The 15,010-nt window shown below is 58.2% G+C and overlaps 1 protein-coding gene across 3 annotated transcripts in view; it reads left to right on the top strand.

The window, feature by feature from the left end:
* The window catches only part of TMCO3 (transmembrane and coiled-coil domains 3), a 45,682-nt gene extending 43,247 nt beyond the window's left edge, over window positions 1-2,435 (top strand). For all 3 annotated transcript variants that reach the window (XM_062193903.1, XM_062193901.1, XM_062193902.1), the window contains one exon: window positions 1,892-2,435. In XM_062193903.1, coding sequence (XP_062049887.1) covers window positions 1,892-2,005 — 114 coding nt within the window. In that variant the 3' untranslated portion in view covers window positions 2,006-2,435. The remainder of the gene's footprint in view (window positions 1-1,891) is intronic.
* Window positions 2,436-15,010: the final 12,575 nt, after the last annotated feature.

Genomic DNA, 15,010 nt, shown 5'->3' with positions numbered 1-15,010 from the left:
AGAGTGACCACACAGGGCCGTGTACCTGTGCAGTGCACCTGCTGATGTCAGAGTGACCACACAGGGCCGTGTACCTGTGCAGTGCACCTGCTGATGTCAGAGTGACCGCACAGGGCCTTGGACCTGTGCAGTGTACCTGCTGATGTCAGAGTGACCACACAGGGCCGTGTACCTGTGCAGAGCACCTGCTGATGTCAGAGTGACCACACAGGGCCGTGTACCTGTGCAGTGCACCTGCTCGTGTCAGGGTGACCACACAGGGCCGTGTACCTGTGCAGTGCACCTGCTGATGTCAGAGTGACCACACAGGGCCGTGTACCTGTGCAGTGTACCTGCTGATGTCAGAGTGACCACACAGGGCTGTGTACCTGTGCAGAGCACCTGCTCATGTCAGAGTGACCACACAGGGCCGTGTACCTGTGCAGTGCACCTGCTGATGTCAGAATGACCACACAGGGCCGTGTACCTGTGCAGTGTACCTGCTGATGTCAGAGTGACCACACAGGGCCGTGTACCTGTGCAGTGCGCCTGCTCATGTCAGGGTGACCACACAGGGCCGTGTACCTGTGCAGAGCACCTGCTGATGTCAGAGTGACCACACAGGGCCGTGTACCTGTGCAGTGCACCTGCTCGTGTCAGAGTGACCACACAGGGCCGTGTACCTGTGCAGTGCACCTGCTCATGTCAGGGTGACCACACAGGGCCGTGTACCTGTGCAGTGCACCTGCTGATGTCAGAGTGACCACACAGGGCCGTGTACCTGTGCAGTGTACCTGCTGATGTCAGAGTGACCACACAGGGCCGTGTACCTGTGCAGTGCACCTGCTCGTGTCAGTGACCACACAGGGCCGTGTACCTATGCAGTGCACCTGCTCGTGTCAGAGTGACCACACAGGGCCGTGAACCTGTGCAGAGCACCTGCTGATGTCAGAGTGACCACACAGGGCCGTGTACCTGTGCAGTGCGCCTGCTCGTGTTGGAGTGACCACACAGGGCCGTGTACCTGTGCAGTGCACCTGCTGATGTCAGAGTGACCACACAGGGCCGTGTACCTGTGCAGAGCACCTGCTGATGTCAGAGTGACCACACAGGGCCGTGTACCTGTGCAGTGCACCTGCTGATGTCAGAGTGACCGCACAGGGCCGTGAACCTGTGCAGAGCATCTGCTCATGTCAGAGTGACCGCACAGGGCCGTGTACCTGTGCAGAGCACCTGCTGATGTCAGAGTGACCACACAGGGCCGTGTACCTGTGCAGTGCACCTGCTGATGTCAGAGTGACCACACAGGGCCGTGTACCTGTGCAGTGCACCTGCTGATGTCAGAGTGACCACACAGGGCCGTGAACCTGTGCAGAGCACCTGCTGATGTCAGAGTGACCACACAGGGCCGTGTACCTGTGCAGTGCACCTGCTGATGTCAGAGTGACCACACAGGGCCGTGAACCTGTGCAGTGCACCTGCTGATGTCAGAGTGACCACACAGGGCCGTGTACCTGTGCAGTGTACCTGCTGATGTCAGAGTGACCACACAGGGCCGTGTACCTGTGCAGGCCACCTGCTCGTGTAGTGTGACCACACAGGGCCGTGTACCTGTGCAGTGCACCTGCTGATGTCAGAGTGACCACAGAGGGCCGTGTACCTGTGCAGTGCACCTGCTCGTGTCAGAGTGACCGCACAGGGCCGTGTACCTGTGCAGTGCACCTGCTCATGTCAGGGTGACCACACAGGGCCGTGTACCTGTGCAGTGCACCTGCTCGTGTCAGGGTGACCACACAGGGCCGTGTACCTGTGCAGTGTACCTGCTGATGTCAGAGTGACCACACAGGGCCGTGTACCTGTGCAGTGCACCTGCTCGTGTAGAGTGACCACAGTCTGTGTTTACCTGTTGCAGGTGTACCTCCTCATCCTGAGTGTGACCACGCTTAGCCTCTTACTGGCCCCGGTGCTGTGGAGAGCTGCCATTTTGAAGTGCGTGCCCCGACCAGAGCGGCGGTCAAGCCTCTGACAGCACTGTGTGGACGCTCACTCTGGGAGGGCCTTGTGATGGCCAGAGCTGCACTGGAGCCGGTCTGCTCGGCTGCACCTGCACCGTCTCTTTCGCAGGCACAGAGGGATCAGGTGGCTGGGGCTGTTGGGCCTGGACGCGCCTTTTTTCAGAAACTGCAGTTAACTTTATTATTAATTCATCAGTTTGATTTTTTCGGTCAAGAGGAAAAATTAGGTTGCTTTTTTATTTATTGTACATCTTTAGAAGTATAACCTACTTTTCAAGTATTTGTTATTTAACATTTCTGTGATACGAAATTTTAATCCTTTTGAATTTAATTTAAGGAGTTGGGAACTTTTATCTTGAAATCATGTTTTCTGAGATGGCTATCTTATAGATGTCTATTTACCTTTTATTATAACTATTTTAAATAAAACACTTTCATGTCCGTTTTTATTAGGTTTATTACTCTTCAGGTATTTTTTTGGGGGGGGACACATGCCTTTGGCTTGGTGGTTAAGGCGCCTGCGTCCCATGTTGGAGGGCCTGGGTTCCAGGCCCAGCTCCGGCTCCTGACTCCAGCTTCCCACTAGTGCAGACCCTGGGTTCAGGAGCAGGGGCTCAGCTGGGTCCTGTCACCCGTGTGGGAGACCTGGTTGACGAGTCCCTGAGTCCCGGCTTCCGTCCCAGCCCAGGCCATTGAGGGCATCTGGGAAGGGAACCAGCCCCCTCCCGCCCCTCCCCCCTCCCTCCGACTCAAGACCATACGTGGTTTTGAATCACAGTAATATACATTTTTAATGAAGGGCAATTATGATAGGGTATAACTAAATGAAATTTGTTGAAAAATTGGGTTTTTTAATGAGACTTTTGTATTGCGCCAATCTGCACGAAACCCCAGCTACTTTTCTTATTTGGAGGATTCATTATTTACCTTACCCTTCTCTGCAGTAGTGCAATGCTATTTGAAAAGCTTAAATCCTAACTGATGTTTAGCAAGTGTCTTGTGGGTGCTCTGTGCTGTGCTTTAGGGCCTGACCGCCGCAGGGTTCCCGCAGGGACCGTCCTGCCCTGTGTGCAGCTCTGGCAGAACCCCTGAGGCCCAGAGAGTCATACAGGTTCCTGGGCTGAAGTCCAAGCAGCACCAGTGGGCGGGGCCAAGGCCTCTGGGCCCCACGGGCGGCGAGCGGGAGAGGGAGCCCTCCATGGCCCTCTTCACAGTGACACCACTGCCCGAGACCCCCTCCCAACACCCCTGCGCCTGGGTTGAGTTTCCAAGCCGTGCGGCTGCGAGGGAGAATGCGTTCGAGCCAGAGCAGGTACGGGTTTTGTCTCCCATCCGTGTTCTTTAATTGACAGGCAGAGCTGACCCGCTCGCCGTGTCCTAGGCGGCAGGTACTTCACAGTGGGTCTGGGCGACGGCTGTGAGAGCCGTGTCCTAGGCGGCAGGTACTTCACAGTGGGTCTGGGCGACGGCTGTGAGAGCCGTGTCCTAGGCGGCAGGTGCTTCACAGTGGGTCTGGGTGATGGCTGTGAGAGCCGTGTCCTAGGCGGCAGGTACTTCACAGTGGGTCTGGGCGACGGCTGTGAGAGCCGTGTCCTAGGCGGCAGGTGCTTCACAGTGGGTCTGGGTGACGGCTGTGAGAGCCATGTCCTAGGCGGCAGGTACTTCACAGTGGGTCTGGGCGACGGCTGTGAGGGCCGTGTCCTAGGCGGCAGGTACTTCACAGTGGGTCTGGGCGACGGCTGTGAGGGCCTAGCGCTCAGCGGTGCAGGCGTTGGACATGCGTGTACACAGACACACACACGCAGGTACAGGTGTACACTGGAGCACGTCGGTGGAGAGATGCTGCAGGTGTGCCTGCTGCGACTCCTTAGACCTGCTCGTTGCTGAAGGAGGTGTGGCGGCTCCGCCACGGGCAGGGCTCTGATCCGGCGTGGGTGAGGGTGCTGGGCGGCCGCTCCTCTGCAGGGACCTGTCCCGCGAGGCTCCCAGCCTCCGTCAGGATGCGCAACACCCGAGCCCTCTGAGGAGGTTTCCTGCCCCTGTGATGCCGGGACCTTGGTGGTTCTGTTAACTGAAGAAGTCCTTCCACAACACGAAATCTCTGTCACGCGTGGCAGCGGAGCAGTGAACACGAGGCCTTGGTGACAGGAGACGTGTGCCCTTCAAGAGTTCAGTCGCTGGCAGGAGACACAGGTAAGACCCTGGCGTGACCTCCCTGGGGAGAGCGCTCGGCCTCCCGGTCCAGCTGCCCCTCTACCCTGACCCACGCGAGGCCTTGGCAGGGCCCTGCCGCACCGCCCCCTCCCCAGCTCTCGCGGCTGAGGTGGGGTTGGGCGGGTCCCATGGACACATCCACTGCTCGAAGCACGAGGGTCCTGACGTCTGGGTCCTAAATGCTGACTCAGCTCCTGACATTGGGCTGGGGCGGGTGCGTCGGGTGGCAGCCACTCGTCGGAGGCTGCGCCAGGGGCTCAGCTCCACCCTCAAACGGCCACCACCAGCTGTATTTTGGCCGTTGTCACTTGGCTTTTGCTGTAAAATACAAATTAAAAATACAAAAAAACTTAAGAAAATATGAAATAGCTGTTCCCACTCAGCCCCTCTCAGCCGCCTGCCTTGGGGCCACGGTGCTGTTCCTGTCCTCACCGCCTGCAGCTGAGAGCTGGGAACTCCCCCCCCAGTCCCCAGCCTCTGGGATTGTGGGGAGACAAGGGGATCTCTGTCCACGAGGTGGGGGTGGAGGAGGGGTCTCTGTCCACGGGGAGGGGGTAGGAGAGGTCTCTGTCCATGGGGAGGGGTGGAGGAGGGGTCTCTGTCCACAGGGGTGGGGGTGGAGGAGGGGTCTCTGTCCATGGGGAGGGGTGGAGGAGGGGTCTCTGTCCATGGGGAGGGGTGGAAGAGGGGTCTCTGTCCACGGGGAGGGGTGGAGGAGGGGTCTCTGTCCACGGGGAGGGGTGGAGGAGGGGTCTCTGTCCACAGGGGTGGGGGTGGAGGAGGGGTCTCTGTCCACAGGGAGGGGTGGAGGAGGGGTCTCTGTCCACAGGGAGGGGTGGAGGAGGGGTCTCTGTCTGTGGGGGGGAGGAGGAGGGGTCTCTGTCCACGAGGTGGGGGTGGAGGAGGGGTCTCTGTCCACGGGGAGGGGGTAGGAGAGGTCTCTGTCCATGGGGAGGGGTGGAGGAGGGGTCTCTGTCCACAAGGTGGGGGTGGAGGAGGGGTCTCTGTCCACAGGGGCGGGTGGAGGAGGTGTCTCTGTCCACGGGGAGGGATGGAGGAGGGGTCTCTGTCCACGGGGGCGGGTAGAGGAGGGGTCTCTGTCTGTGGGGGGGTGGAGGAGGGGTCTCTGTCCACGGGGAGGGGTGGAGGAGGGGTCTCTGTCCACGGGGAGGGATGGAGGAGGGGTCTCTGTCCACAGGGAGGGGTGGAGGAGGGGTCTCTGTCCACGGGGAGGGGTGGAGGAGGGGTCTCTGTCCACGGGGAGGGGTTGCGGGGAGGGGTCTCTGTCCATGGGGAGGGGTTGCGGGGAGGGGTCTCTGTCCACAGGGAGGGGTGGAGGAGGGGTCTCTGTCCACGGGGAGGGGTGGAGGAGGGGTCTCTGTCTGTGGGGGGGTGGAGGAGGGGTCTCTGTCCATGGGGAGGGGTGGAGGGGAGGGGTAGGAGGGGGTTAGGCTGACCCAGAGCATGGCAGGCATGCAAAGCCGGCGGCGGGTGCTGGCCGTGTCTCGCGTGCCTGCACTCGGTCTGCTGTGGCTCAGCAGCCTGCATCTCACGGTTACCTGAAGGACTCTCGCCTCCCTGGCCTGGATTCCTGTGGCGTCTCAGTCACAGAGCCACTGCTGAGCCAGCTCAGCCCCGCCCACAGGCCCTCCAAGTTCACCCGCTGCTGCTTCAGGGGACGCCGTCCTGCTGTCACGGTGGAGACGGCCGGGAGCCTCGGCTGTGTGGAGCCGAGTCGGCACTGTCCCTTCGTGGTGATGGGGGCGTGCGCTGGAGCGGGAAGCCTGCAGCGCCGATGGTGGGCAGAGCCACTTGTGGCCTGCAGCCCCGCTGCACCCAGGGCCAGCCTTGGCCCCACTGGGCGTCCAGGGGTGACAGCTGCCCAGGGCACGTGGGGGAGAGGGGCTGCAGTGTCCCTGGGCAGCCTGGGTTTAAGCAGAGTCACTGACCAGTGACCGGAATTAACTTATCAATTAATGCAACTACAGGACAGAACGGTCAGCCTTGACTGAGGGCTCTCGGTGTCACCTGCGAAGGTCCATGATGACAGCACACGTCCGGCTCTGATTGGATCCTGCATCTGTGTGGCCCTAAGGAGCTGAGGGGCAACATCCGTCCCGGGCAGCATCTTGAGTTACTGCAGACCGGCGCTCCTGGCGTCACCACGACAAAGCACCTGGTGCCCAGCAGTCCTGTGGCCCACAGCACAGCCCGGGGCGGAGCCCCCAGCCAGCAGCGTCTCAGAGGCCCCTCCATCCACACCTGCTCTCCCGCAGAGAGCGACAGCAGCCGGTGCCTTGGTTCATGCGAAGGCTCTGGGGCATTTGCCTGCTGATCTGGCCTGGCTGGCACAACCCCTGTGGCGCTGGCCTGTGGCTGGCGTCCACTCAAGTGGCCTGTGCCCCTGAGACTGGACGGCCACGTCATGGGAGTCTCCCCTGGCTGGGGTTACATCCCCAAACCCAGCGGAAGAAGCCCTGAGCTCGCGAGGGAGTGCCAGGGTCAGGGCGAGTGGCGGTGCCTCGGCCCACAGACGCTCCTGGGGCGGGAAGGCTCGGGGGCCACGGGGAGCTGCGAGGACACCCCCATCCTGCAGTCCGCGGGGGCTGTCGCTGCTGGAGCGACTCCCACCAGCACCGCCAGCCTGGCAGACCTGGGAGGGCATTTGGGGAATGAAAGATTCTCTCTCTGTCTCTCTGTCTCTCTGTCTCTCTGTCTCTCTCTCTCTCTGTCTCTCTCTCTCTCTCTCTCTCTCTCTCTCTCTCTCTCTGTGTGTGTGTGTGCTTTTCCAATAAAAAGTGAAAATAAATCAGCGTATGTTTTTTTTTTTTTTTTTTGACAGGCAGAGTGGATAGAGAGAGAGACAGAAAGAAAGGTCTTCCTTTTGCCGTTGGTTCACCCTCCAATGGCTGCCGCGGTAGGCACGCTGCGGCCGGCACACCGCGCTGATCTGATGGCAGGAGCCAGGTGCTTCTCCTGGTCTCCCATGGGGTGCAGGGCCCAAGCACTTGGGCCATCCTCCACTGCACTCCCTGGCCACAGCAGAGAGCTGGCCTGGAAGAGGGGCAACTGGGACAGGATCGGTGCCCCGACCGGGACTAGAACCCGGTGTGCCGGCGCCGCAAAGCGGAGGATTAGCCTAGTGAGCCGCGGCGCCGGCTAGCGTATGTATTTTTAAAAGATTTATTTACTTGAAAGAGTTACAGAGAGATTTTCCGACAGCTGGGTTACTCCCTAAATGGCTACAATGGCTGGAGCTGGGCCAGTCTGGAGCCAGGAGCCAGGAGTTTCACCCAGATCTCCCACGTGGGTGCAGGGGCCTAAGTACTTGGTCCGTCTTCCTCTGTTTTCCCAGGCCATTGGCCTGGAGCTGGATTGGAAGTGGAACAGCCAGAACTAGAACCAGCACCCATATGGGCTGCTGGCATTGCAGGTGGCGCCTTAACCCGTTGTGCCGCAGCGCCGGCCCCTGTATACGGATTTTCATAAAGAATTCAACACTTGCTGCGGCTGCATCCAGTCCAGTGTGGGGCAGGAGCCCACCTGTGACCTGCGACCCCCAGCCTCACAGGACACAGGCCCAGGGACTCCAACAGCGCCCTTTGAGTGAGAATAGCTGATTAAAATGCATTCTGCGGGGCTGGCACCATGGCTCACTTGGTTAATCCTCCACCTGAGGTGCCGGCATCTCATATGGGCACCTGGTTCTAGTCCCAGCTGCTCCTCTTCCAGTCCAGCTCTGCTGTGGCCCAGGAGGGCAGTGGAGGATGACACAGGTGCTTGGGCCCTGCACCCCATGGGAGACCAGGATAAGCACCTGGCTCCTGGCTTCGGATCAGCGCATCGCCAGCTGTAGCAGCCATTTGGGGAGTGAACCAATGGAAGGAAGACCTTTCTCTGTCTCTCACTCTCTCACTGTCTGTAACTCTACCTGTCAAATAAATTTTAAAAAATGCGCTTTGCTTTATGGTGTTTGTGGCTTTAGAAAGTGCTCTTAGGGGCTGGCATCGAGGCGCAGTGGGTCAAGTCACTGCGTGCAATGCTGGCATCATGTCCGGCAGCCGGTAAGGGTCCCAGGTGCTCTGCTTTGGTTCCTTCTGCTGGGAGGCAGTGGAAGATGGCCCAAGCGCTTGGGACCCTGCCCCCATGCAGGAGACAAATGAAGCTCCTGGCTCCTGGTTCTGGCCTGGCCCAGGCCTGGCTGTTGTGGCCATCTGGGGAGTGAACCACCTGATAAAAGATTCTCTCTGTGTCACTGTGCCTTCCAAACACATAAATAAATATTTTTAAAAAAATGAAAATGGGCTGGGGCTATGGCGTAGTGGGTAAAGCTACCACTTGAAGCGCCAGCATCCCATAAGGATGCCGGTTCAATTCCCGGCTGCTCCACTTCAGATCCAGCTCTCTGCTATGGCCTGGGAAAGCAATAGAAGATGGCCCAAGTCCTTGAGCCCCTATACCCATGTAGGAGACCCCGGAGAGAGCTCCTGGCTGCTGGCTTCAAATGGGCCCAGCTCTGGCCATTGCAGCCATTTGAAGAATGAGCCAGCACTTGGAAGACCTCTCTCTCCCTCTCTTTGCCTCTGCCTCTCTGTAACTCTGCCTTTCAAATAAATAAATAAATCTTAAAAACCAAAAAGCTGAGGGCCGGCGCTGTGGCGCAGCAGGTTAACGCCCTGGCCTGAAGTGCCGGTATCCCATGCAGGTGCCGGTTTGAGACCCGGCTGCTCCACTTCCGATCCCGCTCTCTGCTATGGCCTGGGAAAGCAATGGAAGATGGCCCAAGTCCTTGGGTCCCTACACCCACGTGGGAGACCCAGAAGACTCTCCTGGCTCCTGGCTTCAAATTGTCCCAACTCTGGCCGTTGTTGCCAATTGGGGAGTGAACCATCGGATGGAAGACCTCTCTCTGCCTCTCCTCTCTCTGTGTAACTCTGACTTCCAAATAAATAAATAAATCTTTTTTTTTTAAAGCACTTTTACTTCCGTTAATGGTTCATCCTGGAGGGCACCTCTGGCCCCCGGCCCTCCAGTGCCTCCTGCTCTGGGAGAGACGCCGTTTCGAGGGGGGGACACAGCCACACCGTGGAGGAGGTAATTTGCCAGTGTGTTTCTGGTTTTCTGGTGCAGGATCATTGTCAGAAATGTACCAAGAACTTTAAAAAACGAAGTAAGAAAATGACAGCTTGGTTGAAAAACGAGCAAAAGACCTGAGCAGGCGCCTTCTCTGGATCTCCGGGTGGTGAAGTCTCCCAGCTGTCTGCCAGCAGGGAGCCTTCAGCCGCAGGAGACACCAGCGTGCGTGAGGGTGTGCATGGCCAGGCTCCGCCTCGCTCACTGCTGGCGGCAGGGCCAGTGGTGTAGCCACTTAGGAGGGCAGCTTGGAATGGTGACACGCTGGACGTTCGCCACAGGGCCCTGCAGCTGTGCTCTGCAGATTGGCCCAGGTGGACTGAAGGCTTAGGGCCTCACGGATGCGAGTGGTGCCAGCTGGGGCCAGCCTGCTGCTGTCTGTCCAGACCCACAGTACGGACAGCCGAGAGCAAGCTAACCTACGTGACAGCCTCCTGGTGACGGTGATGGTGACGCGGCAACCCAGGCTCCCCAACTGTGACGACTGTGCCACTCTGGTGGGCATGCTGGGGTGGCTGGGGAGAGGGTGGGGAGGGCAAGGTTAATGGGAACTCTGCCCATTGTTGCCGTTCATCTAAAACAGCTCTAAAAATAGCCTTTTAAAAAATCAGGTTGCCGGGGCCGGTGCTGTGCATAGCAGGTTAAGCATCTGCCTATGGCACCAGTACCCCACATGGCAGTGGGAGATGGCCCAAGTCCTTGGGCCCCTGCACCCATGTGGGAGACCCGGAAGAAGCTCCTGGCTTTGGATTGGCCCAGCTCTGACCATTGTGGCCATTTGGGGAGTGAACCAGCAGATGGGAGACCTTTCTCTCTGTTGCTCTGCCTCTCACATAAATAAGTAAATCTTTTTTTAAAAAATCAAGTTGTCAATTTCTGGAAAAAAGTGCCAAGATTTTGATTGTGTTGAATCTCTAGGTTGATTAGTTAGTTACACCAGCCATCATAATGATACTGAGTCTCCCATTCTGTGAGTATAGGGTATCAGCAGGTTTTTTTGCCCCCAAAGATTTATTTATTTGAAAGGCAGTGTTACAGAGAAAGAAAGACACACACACACACACACACAGAGAGAGAGATTTTCCATTTGCTGGTTCACCCCCCAAATGGCTGCAATGGCTGCAGCTGGGCCAATCTGAAGCCAAGAGCCAGGAGCTTCTTCTGGGTCTCCTAGATGGGTGCAGGGGCCCAGGGACTCGGGCCATCTTCTGCTGCTTTCCCAGGCCGCAGCAGAGAGCTGGATTGGAAGTGAGCAGCCGGGACTCCAACCAGTGCCCATATGGGATACCGGCACTGCAGGCCAGGGCGCTAACCCGCTGCACCACAGCGCCTGCCCCACTTCTTAGAGCAGCACTTTACATTTTTTCTGTGGAACTTCTGAACATTTAAAGGAATTCCTGATTTGTCCCTCTCATTGGCTGGTGGTGTGTGGAAGTGTGGCTTCGGCTGTAGTGGTTCTGCCGGCATCTGGGGCGGCAGCTCCGCACAGAGGGTTCCCCAGGTGCTGCTTGGACCTCTTGATCCACGTTGCTGCGCAGCAGGATTTGCCCCAGGTTTGAAACGTGCGAGGTACAGAGCACTTGCACCTCTCGGGCAGTGAGCCTGCTTCCATCCGCTCTTTGTATGCCATCTGAAGGCACACTCACACAGACCCGGGTTTCTTCTGAACCATTGGAAAGCAAACTGTCGATATCCTGACGCTTGGCACCTAAACTCATCACCATGCCGCTTCTAAGAACGAGCGGGTCTCTCGGACCACGATAGCCTTGATCGCACCTAGTTCTCTTCTTACCTGACATTAGAAACAGTTTCCCCGTCCTCCCCAAAATGTCCTTAATAGCTTTTAGAAAATGATGTTATGGATACATAGTTGCCATACCATACAGTTGCTCATTTAAATTCTACAATGTTTCCTGGTGTCCTGTTGAACATTGTCATACGAAACATGTAACAGAATTTGCTACCTTAAGCATTGGAAGTGTACAGGTGTGGTGCTAACGTGCAGCCATCAGCACTCACCCTTGGCAACCTTGGCGTGAGCCCAGCAGAGAGCGGCCACCACCGAGCTCTGTCTCTGTGGGTCGCCTCCTCCAGTTCACAACGGCGGAGTCCCACAGCGTCTCCATCCCTGTCTGACCTCTCACTTAGCACAGAGCGTTCAGGGTTCCTCTGTGCTGTGGCCCGTGTCCGATTCCATCCCCCTGTGTCCACGGCTCTGTTGGTGAGCACTGAGGGTCCTTCCACCCTGAGCTGCCGTGCCTAATGCTACAGTGAACATGGGTGTGTGCGTGTGCTGCTACCATGCCACACTGACTTACTAGCTTATGCTGAACTACCTTCGCATCACTGGCTTTGGCCAGCCCAACCCTGATTGTTGAAGCCATTTGAGGAGTAAACCAGCGGATGGAAGCTCTCTCTCTCTGTGACTCTGCCTTTCAAAAAATAAAAATAAAAAATATGTAAATGGAATAAATTCACCCACCAAAAGACACAGATTAGCAGAATGGGCTAACAACCAGGATCTAACTACTGTCCACAAAGGACCTGCTTCGGCTCTAAGACACGCAGAGACTCAAAGACAGAGGAAGGGAAGACTGCACAGAGTGACCGAAAAAGCAAGAGCAGCCATGCTGGTCTCACAGAACGTTCTGGAAGTCGAAAACTGCCGCGGGGCAGATGCTGGGGTTCAAGTTCCAGCTCCGTCCCCATTTCCAGCTAGTGTGCCCCCTGGGAAGCTGCCCCGGTGGTTCAGGTAGCTGGGTCCCCGCCACCCATGTGGCTCCCAGCTTTGGCCCAGCCCTGGCTGCTAGGGGCATCTGAGGGACAACCAGCAGATGGGAGGGCTTTGTCACTCTGTCTCTGCCTTTCCAAATAAGTAACGTTGGCACCTGTCACAAGAGACAAGGGTACCAGACGAGCCAGTTCAGGGGTCGGCATGTGGGACGCCTGCATTCCATGTCCGAGTGCCAGCCCCTCCACTTCCGCCCCAGCCCCCTGCTAATGTGCATCCCGGGAGGCAGCCACCGAGGGGTCACATCCTCGCAGCCCAGCCAGTCATGTGGGAGATACGGATTGAGTTCTGGGCTCCTGGCTTTGGCCTGGGCTCAGCGTGGCTGTGCTGGGCATTTGAGGATGGAAGATTTCTTCCTCTCTACCTTTCAAATAAAATGAAAATAAATAAATTTTAAAAATTTTTAGAAGGGGTCAATTCACCACGAAGACTTAAGAATTATAAATATGGAGCTGGTGTTGTGGCACAGCAGGTAAAGCCACTGCCTGTGATGCCAGCACCCCATGTGGGCGCCGGTTTGAGTCCTGGCTGCCCTACTTCTGATCCAGCTCCCTGCTAATGGCCAGGGAAAGCAGCAGCAGATGACCCAAGTCCTTGGGCCCCTGCTCCCACGTGAGAGACCTGGAAGAAGCTCCTGGCTGCTGGCCCAGTCCTGGCTGTTGCAGCTATCCGGGGAGTAAACCAGAGGATGGAAGGTCTCGATTCTCTCTGTCTCTCTGTGACTCTCATCAATCAATCAATAAATCTTTAAAAGGATTCTATGTCTGTACCACCAAGCACCAGGCTTCCGTGTACAGCGCGAACGTGGACAGTGGGAGGCAGCGAGGTCAGCTCTGCAACAGGAGGAGCAATCAGAAGACCCGTGAGGAGGAGGAGGGAGCCCAGGACGCACTCAGCGCCCACGAGGAGCCCTTGGAGTCTGCTGGGCCCTAAACTTCCTAGGAAACCTGGGACCGCAGCAAAGAGAAACTGACCATAAGTGGGCAGCGGATAACCCACAGGCATGTACTCCCAGGGTTCCGGGAGGTTCTGGCAGGTGTCTGTGTGGGACTCGCTGGCTGTTCGTGGACAGCGTTCTTTTGCTGGGCTGTCTGTGGCAGAAGGGGCAAAGGCGTCTCTGGCTTCTGACAAAGACCCCAGTCCCATTTCAGCTCCAGCCTGAGACCCAGTCACCGCAGTGACCCCGCCCACTAACACGGCTCTCGTGGGGTCAGCGTGGAACGTTGGGGACACTTGTGTGCACCCCACTGTGGCGGGTGGAGTTCATTTCCTGAGCTGGGGACTGCGGGGCCGGGGACAGCTGGCCCAAGGCAGTCATGAGTTCATGAGCCAGGAGCAGCCTGGTCGAGAGGCCTCAGGATTAGCCGATGGCCTGGTTCCACTCACGAGAGTCACCCTCGTCAACGTTCCCACAGTTACCTTCGTGTTCTCGTCACGGAAGAGCAAACCCAGGTCTGGAGGAAATCCACTTTGTATCAAAGGAGAGCATTGTTTTATTTTTTTTCTTATTTTTATTTATTTATTTATTTATTTTGACAGGCAGAGTGGACAGTGAGAGAGAGAGAGACAGAGAGAAAGGTTTTCCTTGGCCGTTGGTTCACCCTCCAATGGCCACCGCGGTAGGCACGCTGTGGCCAGCGCACCGTGCTGATCCGATGGCAGGAGCCAGGTGCTTCTCCTGGTCTCCCATGGGGTGCAGGGCCCAAGCACTTGGGCCATCCTCCACTGTACTCCCTGGCCACAGCAGAGAGCTGGCCTGGAAGAGGGGCAACCGGGACAGAATCCGGTGCCCCGACTGGGACTAGAACCTGGTGTGCCGGCGCCGCAAGGCGGAAGATTAGCCTAGTGAGCCGCGGCACCGGTCAGAGCATTGTTTTAAATCTGAGAGGCAAAGGCGGGGGTGGGGGCGGCCACCCACTCGGCCAGTCCCCGAATATCCACAGGGACCGGGGCGGGGGCGGCCACCCACTCAGCCAGTCCCCGAGTATCCACAGGGACGGGGGCTGAACCCGTAGCCCACGTGGGTGGCAGGGCCGATGCCTAAGCAGGAAGCTGCCGCTGGAGCCGGAACCAGATCTGAACCCAGCACTCTGGCGTGGGCTGGGGGCTTCCTAACTGGTGCCGTAACTGGAGGGGAGGGTCGAGCAGCTCGCCCTGAGTGGAACGGTAGGTGGGTTTGTGTGAGGAGCTGGACTTGAGTGAATCTCATGGGTCCCACTGCCCATCTTCCCTCCCAAGCGCGCGTGTCCCTCACCGTGGCTGCCTCTCTCAGGAGCTGCCCAGGCCATCTTCCTCCCCACCCTGCAGAGCTCTCCCACCTCCTCTCTGCTTCCCTGGCCCCTGCCCCACCTGCTGACAGTGTCACCGCCCAGCTGCCTCACTGCTAACCCACTTAGCCCGCGACATGCCGCTCCCCTCCTCTTCAGCCAGGGCCTGCAGGAAGCCAGCACCGCCCCAGGCCCAGGAGGCTGCGCACCTGAGGGCTGTGCATGGAGACCAGGCCGGAAGAGGGCAGGGCGGCCCTCCCCACCCCCTTCTCCTGTCCTCTGACCTCCCCCGTCGTCTGACCCCAAGTGGCCAGCCTCCCCTGAGGGTGCTGTCCCTGGAGGTTGGGGCCCCAGTGGAGGGAGGGCAGAGCCAGAGAGAAAGGAGGGGGTGGGGTCCTCACACCTCCTCAGGGCACAGCATGGGTCTGCCTGGAGCTTTCTCCCATGGGTGCCCAGGCCCAGGTCCTCCCCCATGACAGGTGCTTGGAGCTTGTCCTGCACACTAGGAGCTCCCTGTCCACCATACCTGCTGCCTCCCGTCCTCAGCATGGCCTCGTGCACCCTCAGCATGGCCTCCCAGTGAAGCGAGCCAGCGCCTGTGAGCTGGCCAC

Source organism: Lepus europaeus, chromosome 6, assembly GCF_033115175.1.
Source record: "Lepus europaeus isolate LE1 chromosome 6, mLepTim1.pri, whole genome shotgun sequence".
In the NCBI taxonomy this organism is placed as follows: domain Eukaryota; kingdom Metazoa; phylum Chordata; class Mammalia; order Lagomorpha; family Leporidae; genus Lepus; species Lepus europaeus.
Note: the sequence above shows the minus strand (reverse complement) of the source record. Positions and strands in the feature narration are given on the sequence as shown.